The 22,832-nt window shown below is 43.6% G+C and overlaps 1 protein-coding gene across 2 annotated transcripts in view; it reads right to left on the bottom strand.

The window, feature by feature from the left end:
• The window catches only part of DLG2 (discs large MAGUK scaffold protein 2), a 1,162,532-nt gene that overhangs the window by 318,944 nt on the left and 820,756 nt on the right, over positions 1–22,832 (bottom strand). For both annotated transcript variants that reach the window (XM_070942955.1, XM_070942956.1), the window contains one exon: positions 3,214–3,267. In XM_070942955.1, the coding sequence (XP_070799056.1) occupies positions 3,214–3,267 (54 nt within the window). The remainder of the gene's footprint in view (positions 1–3,213; positions 3,268–22,832) is intronic.

Here is a 22,832-nt window from a genome sequence, read left to right as displayed (position 1 = left end):
CTATCTATCTATCTATCTATCTATCTATCTATCTATCATCTATCTATCTATCTATCTATCTATCTCTATCTCTATCCCTATCTCTGTCTATCTATCTATCTATATATGATTATAGTGACGATGATGATGTTTGTATGTTAACACCATGGACACCTAGAGAACACACTGCTCAACATAGAAATGGAATGTATGATATATAAAACAATAAAAAGTATTTCAAAAAAAGGAAGGAAAAAATGACCAAGTCAATCACTGCAGTTGTGAAGTAAGCGACATGGTTGTTAAGTGAATCTGGCTTCCTCATTGCTGGTCAGAAGGTCACAAAAGGTGATCACGTGACACCCGGACACTGTAACCGTCATAAATATGAGTCAGTTGCTGAGTTTTGGTCATGTGGCCATGGGAATGCTATAACAACCGTAAGTTGAAAAACGGCCATAAGTCTCTTTTTTTTCAGTGCCATTGTAACTTCGAACTGTCACCAAATGAACTGTTGTAAGTCGAGGACTACTGTCATATCCCCTTCGGAGCCTGAATCGGCGGAGGAAGACGAGCCAGAACTGGAGCAAACAGAGATTGAGGGGGCAGCTTTGTTGGCTTCGGAGGAAAATGAGGAGGAGCAGGCCGAGTTATGGCAGGATTGGGACAGCTTGTAGCAGGGGTGAAATGCTCCCGGTTTGGACCGGATCGCCCGATCCGGTAGCGATGGAGGCGGGTGGTTCGGAGAACTGGTAGCAAAAATCCCTGCCCCCCCCATTGCCCAGCTGAGCCGCGCAATCATCAGAGGCTTTTTTTTAATTTTTAAAAGCATTTTTTCTACAACCTGTTTGGCTGAAAAAATGCTTTTAAAAGTAAAAAAAAATGCCTCTGATGATTGCACGGCTCAGCTGGGATCATCAGAGGCTTTTAAAAGCATTTTTTCTACAACCTCTTCGGCCAAAGAGGTTATAGAAAAAATGTTTTTAAAAGGAAAAAAAGCCTCTGCTAATCAGGCAAGTCAGCTGGGATCATCAGAGGTTTAAAAAAAAAACAGCTTCTGCCGATCAGGCAAGTCAGCTGGGATCGTCAGAGGCTTTAAAAGCATTTTTTTAGATTGTAGAAAAAATGGTTTTAAAAGTAAAAAAAAAAGTTGACCACACCCACTCAGTCATATTACCCCCACCACCAAGCCACGCCCACAGAACTGGTAGTAACAAATTTTACATTTCACCACTGGCTTGTAGGCAGGGCGGAAGGTGGGCAGGATGACCAAGAGAGGCTAAGCAGTGAACATGAGAGACAGAGCTCAGGCGATGAGCAAGGAACACCCCCTCCTGATCCTCAAGCACGGAGAGTGGAGAGAAGGCGAGAACAGCACAAGCTGACCTGACTACTCGGGAGGAGAGCACCTTGTCCCTCTTCACAAGGCATACCTGGGGTCTGAGACTTAAGGAGACACTGTGGGGAGGGGCATTTGTTGGGAACAAACGCTGAATTCCTGGAGTGTTGAGTGCCGTTGCCGACGTTTGAAGTTTCCTGAATTTCCTGCTTTCTTCCTGGCTTCCTGGATTAATTGCCTTGCTCCTTTGCTTCCTGGACTCATTGACTTGCCCTGCTGGATTTCTTGCTTTGCAGCCGTTGTGCTCACAGCATTGGGCTGGACTACTTTTGCAGCCAGAGGCTGCTGGAGGTATGTGTGTGTGTGTGTCATCACTTTGCTCTGGGACTTGCCAGAAACATGGGAGCGTTTGGGGAAATTTGGAGCAATAAAGGGATGGTTTGAACTGCCAGCTGCCTGTTTTGCCTCTGTGCCATGCCCCAGGTCATCACAACTACCTGGTACAACCCCAAAGTTGAATCAATGCAACATAACCACCAATGCAATCACATGCACGTTAATAATATGGCATTATTTGTTTCTAGAAGGCGGTGGACTTTCCTGTAGCCTATTTTATAAATGTTTTTGTTATAAATGTTTTTGTTGAGTGAACAAAGGGCACCAACGCTAGGAGATTATACTAAAGTTGCAGATCTTGAGATTGTACAAATAGATGCAACCCCCCCACCCCAAATTATCAAATGTGGAAGGAGCCATTGCTAAATAGAGGGCTTGTTCAGGAGTGGGTTCTAATTTTTTTTACTACCTGTTCTGTGGGTGTGGCTTATTTTGTGGGCGTGGCTTGGTAGGGGTAATGTGACTGGGTGGGCGTGGCCAACTTTTTTTTTTTTACTTTTAAAAGCATTTTTTCTACAACCTTAAGAGGTTGCAGAAAAAAATGCTTTTAAAAGCCTCTGACGATCAGGCAACTCAGCTGGCATTGCCAGAGGCTTTTAAAAGCATTTCGTTTCCTACAACCTCTTCAGCCGAAGAGGTTGTAGAAAAAATGCTTTTAAAAGCCTCTGACGATCCCAGCTGAGCCGCGCAATCGTCAGAGGCTTTTTTTTTACTTTTAAAAGCATTTTTTCGGCCGAAGAGGTTGTAGAAAAAATGTTTTTAAAAGTTTTTTAAAAAAGCCTCTGATGAGGTGGGCGGGGTAAGCGAGCGGCGACTGGGCCGGGGATGGGTTTGGGGGCGTGGCCAGCCAATGTTATTACTGGTTCTCCGAACTACTACAAATTTTTACTACCGGTTCTTGCGAACCGGTGCGAACTGGGAACAACCCACCACTGGGTTTGTTACTGACTTTTTAACAGATATTCTTTCCTCTGAAATTAAATTAAAAATTAGGATTTGGCCAGACCTCAGGCATTTAGTAGGGACGCGGTGGCTCAGTGGCTAAGATGCTGAGCTTGTTGATTGAAAGGTTGGCAGTTCAGCGGTTCGAATCCCTAGTGCCGCGTAACGGGGTGAGCTCCCGTTCCTTGTCCCAGCTTCTGCCAACCTAGCAGTTCGAAAGCAGGTAAAAAGTGCAAGTAGAAAAATAGGGACCACCTTTGGTGGGAAGGTAACAGCGTTCCGTGCGCCTTTGCCGGCCACATGACCACAGAGATGTCTTCAGACAACGCTGGCTCTTGGGCTTTGACATGGAGATGAGCACCGCCCCCTAGAGTCGGGAACGACTTGCACATATGTGCGAGGGGAACCTTTACCTTTACTGCCATTTAATATTTGGAGGGCAACCAGCCAGAGATCAGGCAATGATTAAGTGGTCTGGCATAAGTTCCCTACCTACTAACTTAATCCCACAGAAAAACCACAATGAAGAAAGACAAGAATTTTTTAAAAAAACTTACATAGGGGATGGTGTCCAACGTATCTGTATTGACAATAATAGGAGCAGGGCTGGCCTGGGAAAGAGAGAGAGAGAGAGAGAATAACAAGTTTACAGAACTGATAAACTATCTACATCAAAAGCTGTTTAATACCTCCATCACACAACGGTTGATAACATGATTTGAATGTCACCGAGGAGAAAAAAAGCATCCCGTAGCAAATCAATAATGCACACTCTTCATACAGAGCAACAGAAAAAAAAAAAATCAAATTTGCATTTTGGTGGTGAGATATTCAGCTTACATGTTCTAAAAACCTGAGAGTAATGCACAACATCATTAAATCATTATATCTGAATGTTTTTTTTTTCTTTTGATCTTTTCTTTTCGTTTTGGGCGAAAGGGTAATTTGGAGGTTGGCTAGTGGCGTAAGAAGTTGAAATCAAATTCCATAATAAAACGAGGGCCACAGAGTTTAATTTTGGAGAAGATTTATATGTTACTAACTAATAACCCGGCCTTGCCCGAGTATTTATTTATCACAATCCTGTAGTAGACAGGAAGAGCAACTTCACCCTGAGCCCTGATTTTGGCGACAATTAAATTAGTTAAAAATGTTTTCCCTGTGCCCTCAGAAGCGTCAAGTAAAATGATACTACCTTGTTGTTTTGCTAGCTGAGCCATGATCATTTGGTATGCTTTTTTCTGATCTTGGTTTTATTGATCATGGCCATACATTTGTCCTCAAGATAATCAAAGCCTTGTTGAAAATGTCCGGACTAAACATAATTTCTAATGTTGGATTTTCCCCCTTACCAGAGGGAGCTGCCTTGTGGAGTACTGTGAAGCCATTACCATGGCAACTCCACTGTGCTGCACAGTAGAAGCCATTTTAAGGCAGTACAGTAGAAGCCATTTTAAGGCACAACAGGTTGTATCTTAACAGAACACATACCCCGAGGGGTGTTAGGTGTCAGCATTCCAGAAAAACCCCAACTCCAAGTAAAACCCTGAAGCAAGCATCTTTCATATTAGGCTGGAAGCTTCCACGCTGCCATTAGGGGTGTCTTACCCCCACAGTATTTCTTTCCAGAGAGTAAGTCATCTGTGTACCAAGTTTGGTTGATATTGCTCGAGGCGTTCCAGAGTTATGCTGGAACACAGGCACACAAAGCAATTTTTATATATTTATATGTTATGTTATGTTATTTCAGCCTAAGTAGTGGACACCAGAGCAACGGTACAATACATCATGCAAAATATGAATGAATACAGTACATTAGAGGCAACCATTTTACACGTTCAACATCAATTTTCGCCAACGTCAATCTCTGAAGATATTCTGAAATAGTTGAGGTTTTATGAGTCCACCTTAGGCATGAAAGCCAGCTGGGTGACTTTGGGACAATCACCAGGAGACAGTGAGTTCTAGTCCCACCTTAAGCATGAAAGCCAGCTGGGTGACTTTGGGCCAGGCCCTCTCTCTCAGGCCAACATACCTCACAGGGTTGATGCTGTGGGCAAAATAGGAGAAGGAAGGAGTATTATGTGTCTTCTCCATCTTGAGTTATTGATAAAAATAATAACGTGGGGATATAAATAAATAAATAAATACATTTCTCAAATGGGCTTCCCAAATCTTCACTTGGAAAGTGCCCAAATCAACATAGAATCCTTGCAGGTTCATCCACCATATGCTTCTCATTCTGCTTCTTTAGCATTTTAATTCCCTGACCTCCTTTCTCTTCTCCTTCTTTTCTATCCAAAACGCTCTGCAGTTTATTAGTTCATTTCCACACACAGCCCCTTACATTTCTCCAAGCGTCCTACACACCATTTAGATAACCTGACTAAACATGAGTTTCCTTCTGGCGAATCTTGTTCTCCCTTGAGTTTAATCAGGTTGCTTAGTACCCTGCTGCTAAGACAAATGACAGCTGCCATGACAGATTGCCACCAGATCAATTGGGACAAGCAAACACATCGTCCCCCTTTGAAAAAAAATGGGAGATTAGTTGCTCCTGAGTTGTTTGAGGGAAGAAAAAGCTTATAACAACAACAACAAAAACAACAAACACCCCCTCTTTTGTCCCGAAGGCAGGGGTGAAATCCAGCAGGTTCTGACAGGTTCTGGAGAACCGGTAGCGGAAATTTTGAGTAGTTCAGAGAACCGGCAAATACCACCTCTGGCTGGCCCCAGAGTGGGGAGAGAATGGAGATTTTGCAGTATCCTTCCCCCAGGAGTGTGGGAGGGAATGGGGATTTTGCAGTATCCTTTCCCTGAAGTGTGGTGGGAATGGAGATTTTGCAGTATCCTTCCCCCAGGAGTAGGGAGGGAATGGGGATTTTGGAGTATCCTTCCCCCAGGAGTAGGGAGGGAATGGGGATTTTGCAGTATCCTTCCCCTGCCACGCCCACCAAGCTACGCCCACCAAATCCGAAGGTGCTTTTTTTGGAGGCAACTTCCTTGTTTTTTCTTATTGAAGACGTTTCGCTTCTCATTCAAGAAGCTTCTTCAGCTCTGAAGAATGGGATGGTGGGGAATGAAAGGAGAAATAGAAAAAACAAGAAAGTCCAGATAAACCTCCAAGTGCTTCAAGGACCCTCTAAAAGGATGCAAATGACCAGCTGTCTGCAAGGAATATAAATCCTTCCGTTCCCCACCATCCCATTAGAGCTGACGGATGACAAGCGAAATGTCTTCAATTGGAAAAAACAAGAAAATCCAGTTGCCTCCAGAAAAAGCCCTTTTGGGACAACCATGAGCTGGATGACCAAGCATCTGAAATCTGATCACATGACCACAGAGATGCTGCAATGGTCGTAAGTGTGGAAAAACGGCGATAAGTCGCTTTTTTTCAGGGCTGTTACAACTTTGAATGATCACTAAATGAACGGTCGTAAATTGAGGATTACCTGTAGTTTGATTTGTACTTCAGTTTCTCCCATAAAGAAACTATCATTCATTCTCCCAAAGGTGCTTTTTACAAGAGGCCACTGGACTTTCTGGTTTTTCTTTGAAGACGTTTCGCTTCTCATCCAAGAAGCTTCTTCAGCTCTGACGGGATGGTGGGGAAGATGGTCGGTTCAGTCAGAGCTGAAGAAGCTTCTTGGATGAGAAGCGAAACGTCTTCAAAAGAAAAAGAAAAAAACCCAAGAAAGTCCAATTGCTTCCAGAAAAAGCACCTTTGGGACAACCATGACCTGAATGATTGAGAATCGCTACAGATTCTCCCCTCTTTTCTTTTTCTCCAGATCACACCCTTGCACAAATGTATAGCAAATCGGTAGCGATGGAGGCGGGTGGTTCGGAGAACCGGTAGCAAAAATCCCTGCCCCCCCCATGCCTAGCTGAGCCGCGCGATCATCAGAGGCTTTTTTTCTTTTAAAAGCCTCTGACGATCCAAGCTGAGTTGCCCGATCGTCAGAGGCATTTTAAAGAAAAAAAACCTCTACTGATCAGGCAACTCAGCTGGGATCGTCAGAGCTTTTGAAAGCATTTTTTTACAACCTCTTCGCCGAAGAGGTTGTAGAAAAAATGGTTTTAAAAGTAAAAAAAAAAAAAATGGCCACGCCAACCCAGTCACATTACCCCCCCACCAAGCCACGCCCACAGAACCGGTAGTAACAAATTTTAGATTTCACCACTGATTCAAACCTTTATTGTCAATGCACAACGTGTATGCAATGAAATTGAATGAGCCTTCCTTGGTGCAGCCCACCCAAGAACACAGAACACATACATCTCAATAAATCAATAAATCAACAAATAAAATAAAATAAATAAAAAAGAATCCCTTTCGTTAATGCAACGTAAACCTTACAATCTAGTGGCAGAGAACATTGTAAGGAGAGAGAGAGAGAGAGAGAGAGAATTCTGTTTCATCTGCGTTGTTAAGCAAATTAATTAAATTCACTTTCTGCACCAATAGATAGAACTCTATCTAATCATCCTTCGGACTCAACCCTTGCAGCCATTCTCACTTTTGCAATGCTATTATATATGAACAATACACATATATATACTGTACTAGAATGGGCATGCACAAAAACAAATGTTTCTTATTTGCTTCTCTAATTATTCTCTAAACATTATCCTGAAATTAAGGGAGTGGGGGGAAATGGATGCAGAGTGGCCAAAACATGGAAAATGAACAATAATAGGTCAAGTGATTTCTTTCTCACATGGTGTTTTAGTGTCCATGTGACTGCAAACAGAAACAATAACGGAAGATAAGTAAGGCCACACCTGGAATACTACATCCAGTTTTGGTCACCACGGTTTAAAAAATATGTTGAGACTCTAGAAAGAGTGCAGAGCAAGAAAGATGATTAGGGGACTGAAGGCTAAAACATACGATGAACGGTTGCAAGAACTGGGCATGGCTAGTCTAGCGAAGAGAAGGACCAGGGGAGACAGGATAGCCATCTTCCAATATTTGAGGGGCTGCCACAGAGAGGACGGGGTCAAGCTATTTTCCAAAGTACCTGAAAGCCAGACAAGGAATAAAGGATGGAAACTGAACAAGGAGAGATTCAACCTGGAAATAAGGAGAATATTTCTGACAGTGAGAACAATCGACCAATGGAACAGAAGTTGCCTTCGGAAGTTGTGGGAGCTTCATCACTGGAAGCTTTCAAGAAGAGATTGGACTACCATCTGTCAGAAATGGTGTAGGGTCTCCTGCTTGGATGGGGGGTTAGACTAGATGACCTACCAGGTACCTTCCAACTTCTGGAGGCAAGTTGTTCCACTGATTAATTGTTCTCACTGTCAGGAAATTTCTACTTAGTTCTAAGTTGCTTCTCTCCTTGATTAGTTTCGATCCATTGCTTCTTGTCCTGCCCTCAGGTGCTTTGGAGAATAGGTCGACCCAGTGGTGAAATCCAATTTTCTTTTACTACCGGTTCTGTGGGCGTGGCTTGGTGCGTGTGGTGTGGCTTGATGGGCGTGGCTTGGTGGGTGTGGCACGGCAAGGATTCCTCAAATCTCCATTCCCACCCTACTCCTGGGGAAAGGATATTGTAAAATCTCCATTCCCACCCCATTCCTGCCGGAAGGATACTGGAAAATCTCCATTCCCACCCCACTCCTGGGGAAAGGATATTGCAAAATCTCCATTCCCACCCCACTCTGGGGCCAGCCATAGGTGGTATTTGCCGGTTCTCCGAACTACTCAAAATTTCTGCTGCTGGTTCTCCAGAACCTGTCAGAACCTGCTGGATTTCACCCCTGCTTGACTCCCTCTTCTTTGTGGCAATCCCTGAGATATTGGAACATTGCTGTCATGTCATCCCTAGTCCTTCTTTTCATTAAACTAGACATACCCAATTCCTGCAACCGTTCTTCGTATGTTTTACCCTCCAGTCCCTTAATCATCTTTGTTGCTCTTCTCTGCACTCTTTCTAGAGTCTCCACATCTTTTTTATATCGAAGCGACCAGTAGTGGGATGCTGCTGGTTTAACAACTGGTTCGGTAATTGCATGCTTCACACGTGCGCGCATGCAGTTTTACAAATACTAACCTTCTGTGTTACCACTTGGGAGTAACACAGCTGAGACGCGCCAATCAGCTGAGAAGATAAAGGTAAGTAAAGCACAGGGGCAGGTGGGCAGGCCGACCTGATCATCGAAGCGAACCGTTTCACTCCCAGCTGATCGTCGGAGTTACCAGTTCGCCCGAACTGGTCCGAACCAGTAGAATCCCACCCCTGGTGGCAACCAAAACTAGATGCAGTATTCCAAGTGTGGTCTTATCAAGGCCTTATTTTACCATTTGAAGTTACAGCAGCACTGAAAAAAGTAACTTATACCATTTTTCTTTTCTATTTGGTCTTGCTGTACCGTATCTAATTTTAGAAATATATTTTAGAGATCCTCTCCTATAGTTTTTATCTCCTCCTTTATTGATGATGATACTTTTAGAATAACAGAGTCAGAAGGGACCTTGGAGGTCTTCTAGTCCAACCTCCTGCTTAGGCAGGAAACCCTACAGCACTTCAGACAAATGGTTATCCAACATCTTCAAAAGTTCCAGTGTTGGAGCATTCACAACTTCTGGAGGCAAGTTGTTCCACTGATTAATTGTTCTCACTGTCAGGAAATTTCTCCTTAGTTCTAGGTTGCTTCTCTCCTTGATGACACCCCTGATTTAGAGAGTTTATGGTAGAGGTAAGATCTGAACCAGAAATTGTCTTCCATAGCCAGTATATTTATTTTATCCCTGGCTGTTTGGCTTTTTGCTATTTTATTTTTATCTTTTTTAGAACAGGCTTCTATTAATATTTCATATTCACTTGCTTTGCTTCAGCGTCAGAAAGAAAGAAAAGAAAATACAACACAGATGTGTGTGGGGATAATTATTTTGGAAAACTTTTATTCTCTCTTTGACTCCAATGTGGGCCATGTGAATAGACACATTTTTGTCTTCCTTGATTCCTTCCTGCCTGCCTGCCTGCCTGCCTTTCTATCCCTGCTTGCTGAAAAGATCCTTCGCCTGTTTAATTTGCATTTAATTCAGACAGAATAATGCAGTGCTAAATTTGAATATTATATCTGCAGTATATCAAATTTGAGTGTGAGGAACATGGAGGATGGGGACTCGGTGTTCAGCCTTTGCAGGATTACGACAAATCACACTGGACAGCAATTCAATCCAATCCAAAGTACAGGAAAAGATTAAATTGCAATTGGGCAGGTTAGAGGCAGCTTATGTGGCCAAGTACAAAATGAGTCCAGGAAAATTAGCATCTGGGTCCCCTAACATTATGTGTTTCAATCCATTTGAAGGTTGCCAAGAGCCCTGGTGGCGCAGTGGGTAGAACGCAGTATTGCAGGCGGACGCTGCTCATTGGCAGCAGTTCGATCCTGATCGACTCAAGGTTGACTCAGCCTTCCATCCATCGGAGGTTGGTAAAATGAGGACCCAGATTGTTGAGGGAAATACACCGACATTGTAAACTGTACAGAGAGTGCTGTAAAGCACTATGAAGCGGTATATAAGTCTAAGTGCTATTGCTAAGTGCCGTTGCTTTGATATCCATAGTTCCTTCATAGGTTCATCAGACGTTCTGGTAGCAAGCCAGATGCTCCATTCCTTGGTTAGGTGCAGGGGTGGGATTCAGCCAGTTCGGACCGGATGCTAATTTTACTTTGGTTCACTGAACTGGTAGTTTGAAGGACTGGCTGGCCCTGCCCACCCAGCCCCTTCCCTCCCTGGAATCTCCACCTGGCCCATTTTGGATGCCAGGTAAGTGTAGGGCCCACACCAAGGCTCTGGAAAGGGAGAAAAATGGGCCTACTGCAAGTACCGGAAGTCTGGAAACAGGCCTGTTTCTGGCCTCCTGAGGACCTCCAGAGGCCGGGGGAGGCTGTTTTCGTCCTCCCGGAGACTCCAGAAAAGCCTCCGGAGCCTGGGGAGGCTGAAAACACACACACACACATCCCCATGGTGCAGGAGGCTGAGTAGGCCACGCTCATCATGGCCACACCCACCCAGCAACCGGGCAGAGAACCGGTTGCTAAAATTTTTGACTCCCACCCCTGGTTCGGTGTGCAATTTTGTGTGCCGGGAAGATGATTTTCTGGTTTCCGGCATACTCATGCGCATGCGAAGACCAGCTGGCACGCGCTCTGGTTAGGTTCGCCAACACTGGTATAGGGGGTTGGACTAGAAGACCTCCAAGCTCCCTCCCAACTCCGTTATTCTGTTATTCTGACGGGAGGGAAATTCAGAAGTAAAGTGAGAAAACATTACTTCACAGAAAGAGCAGTTGAAACTTGGAACCAACGTCCGGTGGACGTAGCAGGTCAGTCATCACGAACTGGGTTTAAACATGCTTGGAATAAACACACATCCCTCAACTGACAAAAATTAAAAATAAAATAAATTTAAAAAATGAATAAACTATAATAACTATAATAATTAACAAATAAGTTAAGAAGAAAACAATAAACAAACAAACAAACAAACAAACTCAAAGCGCAGAGTCAACGGACCACTAATTTTCTTTCCCCTGCCATCCATTATCTAAATTTTTCTCTCTCTTATTCTCAGTGACGGGGTGGGCAATTGTGGTTCTTTTACAACCTGTGGACTTCAACTCCCAGAATTCCAGCCAGCTTGGCTGTCTCAGGAATTCTGGGAGTTGAAGTCCACAGGTTGTAAAAGAGCCACAATTGCCCACCCCTGCTCAGGGAGAATGTCAAATATCCTGTGTTTCTCAACCTTGGCTACATTAAGGCTTGCGTGGACTTCAACTCCCAGAATTCCCCAGCCAGCCATGCTGGCTGGAGAATTCTGGGAGTTGAAATCCACAAGTCTTCAAGGTCGAGAAAGGCTATCCTAGTCATTTAACAATGACAGTGTCCAAAAACTTTGCTGACACATTCCAGCAGTGGGGTTCTTGTTCGATCTCTAAATCGGAAAGTTTGGCAGAAGTCTGTTCAGTGGTATTCATTAAGACAAGTGTTTATCCAGATTAAAGCATGAAATTGATTCTGAGTCATCTGGGCCAAACGCTTTGGCAATTAGCTGAAGTCACCGTTGCATCCTGCCAAACAGCAGTGGTGGGAAATGAAAGCAGAAGAGAATTGGCAACGCCGGCAGAATTCAACAGCAATCAAGGCCGTCAATGGCACACACAGATGAATGGCCGGGAGCCCATCTTATCTTCATATGAAGAGCGGTTCTCAATTTCCAGTGACAGAAAATGTGCAATCGGAATAAAGAACGTGGCCACTTCAAGAGAGGAGGGCCCTTAAACCGAGTTCTTGTCTTCAAATTCTGTTGAAGAAGATTCTGAATGCAGCCAAGGTGACTTTTCTATATCCTTAGATGAACAGAAGATAGCTGATCGGGGTTTTTTTTCCCACCCCTTCCAAGTCGGAAATCAAATCAAATAAAAATAAATCGACGCCTGATTACAAAGGAAAGCAAATATTGTCGGCTTGTTTGGAGTTACATCTTGGTAAGCGTTTTTCAACAGCCTGGTTATTTTGAGAAATTTTTATGTACATTATATAAGGCCTTGTAATTATGCACAGTGTTATGACTCAGTGTTGTGTAGCTCCCAATGGGCTTACTGATAAGATTTGGCCAAGGTCAGACTTCAAACAACTTCGTCAGAGAGGTAGCTATCAAATCTAGCGGGTCCAGAACTGGGGATGAAACGCACTCGTGTTTCAAAACAGCAGGAAATTTATAAATTACAGATGAGAAACTGAATAAAATCTTGGGCAATGCAATTATTAGAGACGATGTGATCAAACGGAGAAGATTTATCGTTAGACCTACGTTAATCCTGGTGGATCAAAACTGGCATCCGGATCAGCGAACTCCGAGAGCTGACATTGGCGATCAGATGGTAGTGATAGAGAAGAGAATATTTGGAATCCGAGGTTGAGCTGTGAGGTCCTTGGTGCTCTCTGATCTTGGTTGTTTTCTTGTAGACATTTCATTACCCAACTTGATAACATCATCAGTGCTACTGTGTTTCCCCCAAAATACGACCTATTGTTGTGGTCCGCCAGCAGCCTGCGGGAGCTGGCAGCAGAGTCGGACAGTGAGGAGGCTGGGGAGGACAATGGGCCAGTCCTGGAGTCAGGGGAAGGCCCGGACGAGGGCTCTGTGTCGGAGGCAGAGATAGGGCCAATGCCATCTGGGAGCGATGCGTGGACTCTGGAGCCTCCAGAGGTGGATAGCAGAGAGGCAGTGGAACAGGAGGAGCCTGTTCCTAGTGCATGCATGCGAAGAGCTGCCAGAAGGCAAGAGCAGCTAAAGCCAAAAGGACGACTCGGTAGTAAGGCCAGGAGATGATTGGCCCCTCCCAGAAGGCTTAAAAGAGCAGCAACAGCTCTTGGGATCTTTGTAGGAAAGCAACGTTGCTACATTTCTTTCTTGTTGGTATCTCTTGCTTCTGAACTTCGTGGGATTTTGCCAAGAAAAGCCTTTGGCAGGGTGCCAAAGAAGACAAAGGTTTGTGATAAGCCGAAGGACTGTTTATGAAGGATTTGTTTTGGAATTAATTTGGACTAAGCTGAGAATGAAGTAATTCTCAGCTGTTCTAATAATATGTTTGTTTACGACTGATTGTGTCTGGTAATAACTACTTGGGCCTAGGTCACAACACCTACCTTGTAGTAAGTCCTAGCTTTATTTTTACACGTGTGGCCAATATAAGCCCTACCCCCAAAATAAGCCCTAATTAAAACCCCACCCACTCCAGGATGCACAGGTAAAAATTAAGCTGGGAGGGATGGGGTGTGTGTGGAGCTGCCCTATTACTTATTTTCGGACAGTTGCAACCAGGTCTCACACACCCCAACACCTGCCTTACCGGCCCATTTCTTTTGCAGCCGGCAAGCCAGCAAGGCTTTCCTGAAGGCCTCTGCAGCTGATAACAGAGCTCCGGATCAATCCGGAGCTCTGTTATCAGCTGCAGAAGCCTTCAGGAAAGTCTTGCCAGCCACAGAAGATGTTCCTAAAGGCCTCTGACAGTGAAAAGGAGGCCAGGGACAACATCCGCAAGTGAGGTGAGTCAGTGGACAACATTTCCCCCAAAAATAAGACCTGGTGTCTTTTTTAGGTGGCAAAAAAAAATAAGACAGGGTCTTATTTTCGGGAAAACACGGTCAAAGAGAGTAGAGTTTGCTTGCAAAATAGGTAAAAGAGAGAGCAACCCCATTCTCTTTTAACATTGATGGTTTTACCTAGTTGGATAATGAAATGTCTGCAAGAAAACAACCAAGCTGAAAAAGAAACAAGGACCCCACTGTTCTATAAATATTTTCTTCTCTATCAGTATCTTCTCCATTTGAGGTGTTATAGGGTGGAGTCAAAAAGAGACATCAGCCTTGAGTCTCTATGTAACCATACATAGACTAAATGCAATCCAGATCCAGATTGTTATCATGTTACTAACTTAACACCTGCAGTGATTCACTTAATGGACAAGAAAGGTCGTAAATGGGGCAAGAACCCCTTAACAATTGTCTTACTTAGCAACCAAAATTTGGGGCTCTATTGTAGTCATAAATTGAAGACTACATGTATAAGAACGTCAAAACTGTTCATCTTTCAATCCATCAATTGTTTGTCTCTTTATCTATCTTATACATTGAATAGGGACGGGACGTGGTGGCTTAGTGGCTAAGACGCTGAGCTTGTCAATCGAAAGGTCAGCGGTTCAGCGGTTCGAGTCCTTAGTGCCACCATGTAATGGGGTGAGCTCCTGTTACTTGTCCCAGCTTCTGCCAACCTAGCAGTTCGAAAGCAGGTAAAAAATGCAAGTAGAAAAATAGGGACCACCTTTGGTGGGAAGGGAACAGCGTTCCATGCGCCTTTGGCATTGAGTCATGCCGGCCACATGACCACGGAGACGTCTTCGGACAGCGCTGGCTCTTCGGCTTTGAAACGGAGATGAGCACCGCCCCCTAGAGTTGGGAACGATTAGCACATATGTTACCTTTACCTTACATTAAACAGGAGTTCTCTTCGACTGGTTTTTCCCTTCGTTCCTCTCTTCTGAAACAGGTCCCGTTTTCTCGAGAGGAATTCAGAGTCAGAATATATTTCACATTGATATCGTGCCACCAAGCAGATGGCCAGGAAGAACAATTGGCTTTCAGTATTGCAGAGAACAATGGTCAACACATAATGCAATGTGATGAACAAGACTTTGATATATTTTTTAATTGGATTCCTGTAACAATTCATCAAAGCTAATTGTGTAAAAGCCATTGACTGATTTTGCACTACATTAGCTTAGTGGTTGTGTTTTTTTTTTTTAAATGTCCTTAACACACACACACACACACACACACACATCTCTGAAAGCATTATGTAAAATACAGCAAGGCTGAACGCTACTCATTATGTAAAGAGAGGATTCTTTTATTTTAACGAAAGGGTTCATTTTGTTCACTCAAGCAATAAAACACTGCAGACAAACTGAGAAGCCGAATAGCTGTAAAATTACAATCAAAGCTGACAGCTTATCCTTACTTTTTTCATCAACTCAAAAAAAAAAAAAGTAATAATAATATTGTAGGCTTATCTCCTGTAAAATTTTTGACAGCGGTGCCTTCACAAAAATCACTGAAAATGGGATCCTTCAAACTAGTATCAACACAAACTCAACTTCTTGACATGTAAAAGTCTCTCAGCAAAGAGATAAAATGCTAACATTTACTAAGACAAAGTGCCTCCATTTTTCTTTTTCTTTTTCTTTTTCTTTTCTTTTCTTTTTTTGAGGGGGGGAAAATTTGAGCTCAAAGACCTCTGTAGAGACTCCTGAGTGGACAAAGTCTTTGGATCTTTAGATACTTTTTTCAAGACGTTTCGCTTCTCATCCGAGAAGCTTCTTCAGCTCTGACTGGATGGTGGGGAATGGAAGGATTGATACTCCTTGCAGACAGCTGGTCATTTGCATCCTTTTTAGGGAGTCGTTGAGGCCACTTGGAGGTTTGTCTGTGTCCTCGGGGTCACCTGAATACTGCAAATGGGTATGGAGCAGGGGTGGGCTGCTGGGGGTTCACAGGGGTTCGGGAGAACCTCTAGCTAAGATTCTGTGCAATTCGGAGAACCCCCAAAACCCACTCCTGGCTGGCCCTGCCCACTCTGCTCCTCCCCTCCCCATCACCGAGACACCACGCGGCCCGTTTTGGATGCAGGTAAATGCAGGGCGCATATGGAGGCTCAGGGAGGGCGAAAAAACGGGCCTACCGGAAGTTCGGGAAGGCCGTAAATGGGCCTCAAGAGGGCCTCTGGAGCCTGGGGAGGCCATTTTCAGTCATCCAGGTCACGGTTGTCTCAAAGGTGATTTTTTTTCAAGAACTCCTGATTTCCTCAATGCTTGACCGCCCCCCCCACCCTCTCATCAACAATGTGTGTAATATGGGCACTTAAGAAAAGTGAGAAGCCCGAGTGTGCTATAGAAACATGAGTGGCGCAAATGGGGGTGGAGACTTCTTGGAACTGTTGAAAGGACTGTGTTGTAGATTGGAAATAGATGATGTCATATCCCTCTGCTCTCTGTTTTTTTTTTTTGTTTTTTTTTTTTTAATTTGATTTATATGCCGCCCTTCTCCGAAGACTCAGGGCGGCTTACAATGTGCTCAGCAATAGCCTTCATCCTTTTGTATATTTATACAAAGTCAGCTTATTGCCCCCACAAACTGGGTCCTCATTTCACCTACCTTAGAAAGGATGGAAGGCTGAGTCAACCTTGTTGAGGGCTGTTCAATTTTGACATAGCTCCACACCCATTGGCACCACTCAGGTGACCCTGATGACACAGATAAACCTCCAGGGGACCTTAATGACCCGCTAAAAGAATGCAAACGTCCAGCTGTCTGCAAGGAGTATAAATCCTTCCATTCCTCACCATCCAGTCAGAGCTGAAGAAGCTTAGAATAGAATAGAATAACAGAGTTGGAAGGGACCTTGGAGGTCTTCTAGTCCAACCCTCTGCTTAGGCGGAAAACCCTACACCACTTCAGACAAATGGTTATCCAATCTCTTCTTAAAAACTTTCCAGAGTTGGAGCATTCACAACTTCTGGAGGCAAGTTGTTCCACTGATTAATTGTTCTAACTGTCAGGAAATTTCTCCTTGGTTCTAAGTTGATTCTCTCCTTGATTCCACCCATTGCTTCTTGTCCTACCCTCAGGTGCTTTGGAGAAAAGCTTGATTCCCTCTTTCTTTGGGGCAGCCCCTGAGATATTGGAATCCCCTAGTCCTTCTTTTCATTAAACTAGACATACTCAGTCCTTCTTTTCATTAAACTAGACATACCCAGTCCTTCTTTTCATTAAACTAGACATACCCAGCTCCAGCAACCGGTCTTCATATGTCTTGGCCTCCAGTCCCCTAATCATATTTGTTGCTCTTCTCTGCACTAGAGTCTCCACATCTTTTTTACATCGTGGCGACCAAAACTGAATGCAATATTCCAAGTGTGGCCTTATCAAGGCATTATGAAGTGGTATTAACACTTCACGTGATTTTGAGTCTATCAAGATTCGCTTCTTGGATGAGAAGCGAAACATCTTCAAAGAAAAAACCAGAAAGTCCAGTTGCCTCTTGAAAAAGCACCTTTGGGATAACCAAGACCTGGATGACTGAGAATCTCCATAGACATATACCCACAATATGGCAACCTGACAGAGAATTCTTTTTTCCCTAAATTCACGATCTTCCATTTAGAAACACTGAACTGCACATTTTTTGAGCAATTTTCCAGCACTGACAAAATCCTTTCCTAATATTTCCACAAGAAAATAATTGAGCGAGGTGATTTCATCAAATGAACCTTTTTTTTGGCAGAGTCAAAGGGAAATCAAGATGCCTTTAATACATTTTCTTCTCATGAGAGAGAGAGAGAGAGAAAGAGAGAGAGAGAGGGAGGGAGGGAGGGAGAGAGAGAGAGAGAGAGAGAGGGAGAGAGAGAGAGCAAAAACTTCCAAAATTTTCCCAAGGGTAGAATGTACTTCAACAGCTTATTAACTCAAGAATCTGTACAAGTGGCCCAGCTCATTTTGTAGAGTGTGATAGAAATTTAACTTTTGGAAAAGATGGAAGGGCCCACTCAGGCACAATTGCTCTGGTACATTTAATAAACATTGGATGACTAATAGAAGATTCTAGAGGATTCTATGGAGGACTCCATGGGGAGCATCGGAAATAGGAATGTACTTTGTACCTCAAATATTCTCTGTTTGCATTGCTTAAAGCAGGGGTATCAAACTCGATTTCATTGAGGGCCGCATCAAGGTTGTGTTTGACCTTGGTGTGTATGTGTGTCAGTAGTGGATTTCAAATCCCAGTGCTACCGGTTTGCTATTGTTAGTGCACAGGCACGTGCGCCCGCTTTGCAAGCGCACGGTGCTTCTGCGCATGCGCAGAGCGTTTTTGATGACGTCTGGGTGGGTGGGCGGAGTCTCCCACTGCCGCCGCTACCAGTTCGCTTGAACCAGGGCGAACCTATAGAAACCCACCACTGGTGTGTGTGTGTGGCAGGGTGGCATGGCCAGCTTGATGTCAGCACTTCCCTCAGACCCTCCCTCTCTCTCATTATAATCTCCTTCCTTCCTTCCTTCCTTCCTTCCTTCCTTCCTTCCTTCCTTCCTCTTTTTCCTTCCCTCTTCCTTCTCCTTTCTTTTTCCTTCCTCTCTTTCTTTCTTTTTCATTCCTTGCTCTCTTCCCACATTTTCTTCTTTTTGTTGCCTTTCCTATTTCCCTTTCTCCTTTCCTGACCCTTCTTGGATGCTCAAATGCAAAAGGGGAAACATTTCTCTTTTTGTTTTCGTTTGTTTTGCTGGCCCTCTGCCAGCAAAAATGGAGTCTACCCCCCTGGAGCTCCATTTCTGCTGGCAGAATCACGGCGGGCCAGTCCTTCGCTGTTTCCAGATCTAAGCACCCCGTAGGCCGATTCTGGCCCACAGGCCTTGAATTTGACACCTCAGACTTAGAGAATTCAGAGTCGATAAAAATATTCCATAAATATTGGGACCAAATATCATGAAATAACCTAAAAGCTTTATAGGAAGACATCAAGAGCAAGATCACATGAAGTGTTAATACCATTTATAATGCTTGGTAAGACCACACTTGGAATATTGCATCCAGTTTTGGTCGCCATGATCTAAAAAAAGATGTTGAGACTCTAGAAAGAGTGCAGAGAAGAGCAACAAAGATGATCTGGAGACTAAAACACATGACAGTTGAAGGAACTGGACATGTCTAGTTTAATGAAAAGGAGGATCAGGAGTGACATTGTCGCAGGCTTCCAATAACTCAGGGGCTGCCACAAGGAAGAGAGGGTCAACCTATTCTCCAAAGCACCTGAAAGCAGAACAAGAAGCTATGGATGGAAACTAATCAAGGAGAGAAGCAACCTAGAAATAAAGAGAATTTTCCTGACAAGTGAGAACAATTAATTAGTGGAACAGCTTGCCTCCAGAAGTTGTGGATGCTTCATTACTGGGGTTTTTTTAAGAGGAGAGTGGTCAACCATTTGTCTGAAATGGTATAGGGTTTCCTGCTTCAGCAGGGGGTTGGAGTAGAAGACCTCTAAGTTCCCTTCCAATTCTGTTATTCTATTCTTTTCTGTACATCTGCTCTCCCTCTCCCCCCTCTCTCTCTCCCTCCCCCCCCTCCCTCCCTCCCTCCTCTCTCTCTCTTTCTCTCTCTCTCTCTCTCTCTCTCTCTCTGTATGTATATATATATATATATATATATATATATATATATATATATATATATATATATATATTTGCTCCTGGAAGCACGAAGCCGAGAACACCAGCCTGAAGATGACGAATGAGACTTCGTCGAAACGTCGCCAAGACACTTCCAATTTTACGTGGGAGAAGACCCGAATAACCAAAGACCTACATACAAACACCCGCGAAAACCTGAGAAAACACACACACACACACACACACACACATATATATATATAAATTTTTTTGAAGGGAGGTGGAAAAAGGAGGAATGTTAATGAGACTGATAAAAATTACCTCAGTCTCAGAGAAAGTAGATACTGCATATATCAAAATGCTGAATATATTTAAAGGAATGTGTTTATTTTGTTGATAATCACATTGGAATTACGCCTGCCCCTCAGATAGTAATCATGAATAAAAATGGTTCTCTGTCACGCCAAGAAGCCAATATTATACTATGATTAAATGTCGCAAATTTGAATTTTGGGGTAAATGGTAAAATTCTCCTGCTGTATATAACCTTTTAGAAAGATGAAAGGACTTCACAAGCGAGAAACAAACTAGCTATTTCTGATTTTGCATGGAACCATCTCCATTGTACAAATATTGTACATTTGAGCTGTGTGTAGTTCCATTCTACGGAGACTAAGAGAAAGATAGCATAGCAGTTAAAACAAAAATTACTACAGCGAGACTGAGCAAAAAAAAACAACAATACTTAATAAGGGCATTCCACATGCATTATTTAGCAGATGGCTCTATAAAATATTTACTAGCAAGGTAAACACAAAAAACAGAGAGACAAACAACAATCTCCAAATATATATGCAAATGCAATAGCAAAATAAGGAAAAGTGCGATCTTTTGCAAACCAAATCTATAATAGGGGGTCCAAATGAGAAAGTCCATTAACAGCAGATCCTATAAGAAAGGAGTTATCCCACCTTAAAAACTCACTTGCTTTTTGCCCTCCCCAGGCTCTGGAGGCTTTCTTCGAGCCTCCGGAAGGGTGAAAACGGCCTCCCCAGGCTACGGAGGCCCGTTTCCGGCCTTCCCGAACTTCCAGTAGGCCTGTTTTTCACTCTCCTTGAGCCTCCGCATGCGCCCTGCACTTAGCTGCATCCACAACGGGCTGCGTGGGGACTCCTGGGAGGGGCGGGATGGCATGGGCGGGGCAAACCAGAAGTGGGATTTGGGAATTTTTCGAACTGTACAGAATCTTAGCTAGAGGTTGTCCCGAACCCCTGCGAACCCCCAACAGCCCATCCCTGATACTGGCTCATATTTACGAAAGTTTCAGTGTCTTGCATTCACATGATCAGGATTGGTGACCTTCCCAGCCGGCTTCTGACAAGCAAAATGAACGGGGGGAAAGGTGGATTCGCTTAACAACTATGTGATTTGCTTATTGTCCATGGTAAAAATGGTTGTAAAATTGGGTCTGGTCACGTGGTGACTCACTTAATGACCATATGCAAACAAAATTCCGGTCCCAATTGTGGTTGTAAATCAAGGACAAGAGGATAATAAGGAGCATTCTGTGTGTGTCTCTGTGTTAGACAATATGAGCCTGGTGGCGCAGTGGACTAAACTACTGTTAAAGTAGTATTTAGCTGCCAGCTGCCTGCAATTATTGCAAGTTCAATTCTCACCAGGCTCAAGGTTGACTCAGCCTTCCATCCTTCCGAGGTAGGTAAAATGAGGACCCGGTTTGTGGGGGCAATAAGCTGACTTTGTATAAAATAGAACACCGCTTTGGGGGGGGGCAAAAAGCCCTACTAAGCAGGTATATACAAAAGTATGAAGGCTATTGCTTAAAACTATTGTAAGCCACCCTGAGTCTCCGGAGAAGGGCGGCATATAAATCAAACTAATAAATAAATAAATGACAAGAGAGCAATTTACTACTACCTTCAAGTCAACAAATGTTTTGTGAGACACCAAATTTTGGCCTTAGTTGTAGTTGTTACTTGAGTGGTGCGGTGGCCTAGAGGTGGAGCTCTTGCCTCACAATCTGGAGGCTGTGAGTTCGATCCTAGGTAGAGGCAGATATTTCTCTCTCTGGGCACACTGAGAATATATCTGCTGGGGAAAAAAACTCTGCATTGGTGACAGGAAGGGCATCTGGCCAGTAAACACTCAACTCCATTCAGTTGCCCAGACTCCACCCTGCAAGGGATTATGGGGTCATTAAAAAGGATGATGATGTTGTAGTTGTTACTTGAGAACTACCTATATACTAAAAGATTATGAGAGACTTGTTCACAAAAGTGTTTCCAGCAAGAAAAGAATAAGAAGAAAAAAAGATTGGGCCATTTGAGATTTTGGCATGTTGAAAAAAATGTACCGAGGATAAATAAATGGTCCGAGCCAGGGAAATTGAGAGGAATTATGTAAATTGGATCATTAGATCTATCCGATCAGATTCCTAGCTCATAAATAAATGTTTCCTCGGATGCTCTATTTTGGACAGATAAGAAGCGATAGAATAGAGGCAGATGGTTCAATTGAGAGATAAACTTATGACAAGCCCTTCTGCCTTTCATGGCGTTTCTCCATGAAGGGGGGAAAAAAATTCTCTTCAGCATTTAATTATCTAAATGGCTATGAGATAGCAGGCCAGAGAGTCAGAAAATTTGATGCCATATGGTTTGGTAATCAATGGTGGGATTCAGCCGGATCCGTCCAGTTCAAGCGAACCGGTATTGGCTACTGCAGGAGGCTCCGCCCACCCACCCGAACATAATGCGCGAGCACTGCACATGCCAGTGGTGGGTTTCAAAATTTTTTACTACCAGTTCCCCGGAAGAGGTTGCCGAAAAAAATGCTTTGAAAAGCCTCTGACATCCCAGCTGAGTTGCCTGATCGTCAGAGAGACTTTTCAAAGCATTTTTTAAAACGATCAGGCAACTCAGCTGGGATCATCAGAGAGACTTTTAAAGCATTTTTTTCCTGCAACCTCTTCAGCGGAAAAGATGGTTTTTAAAATGCTTTGAAAAGGCTCTGACGATCCCAGCTGTGTTCCTGATCGGCAGAGGCTTTTCAAAGCATTTTTTTGCATTTGCAGAAAAAAATGCTTTGAAAAGTTTTTTTTAAAAAAAAGTTAGCCACGCCCACCCAGTCACATTACCCCCCCCCCCCTCACCAAGCCATGCCCACAGAACCGGTAATAACAATTTTTTACATTTCATCCCTGATATCAATCCTTCCATTCCCCACCATCCAGTCAGAACTGATGAAGCTTCTTGGCTGAGAAGCGAAACGTCTTCAAAGGAAAACCAGAAAGTCCACTTGCCACCTGAAAAAGCACCTTTGGGACATACTGAGGGAAATAGGGACAGTATGTCTGGTCTACCGGAGAGATGGATTATTGGTGATATGATAGCAGCCTTCCTCTATTTTAGAGCGATCA

This window comes from Pituophis catenifer, unplaced genomic scaffold, assembly GCF_029215685.1.
Source record: "Pituophis catenifer annectens isolate HBS135680 unplaced genomic scaffold, rPitCat1.0.hap2 SCAF_4, whole genome shotgun sequence".
Taxonomy (NCBI): Eukaryota; Metazoa; Chordata; class Lepidosauria; order Squamata; family Colubridae; genus Pituophis; species Pituophis catenifer.
Note: the sequence above shows the minus strand (reverse complement) of the source record. Positions and strands in the feature narration are given on the sequence as shown.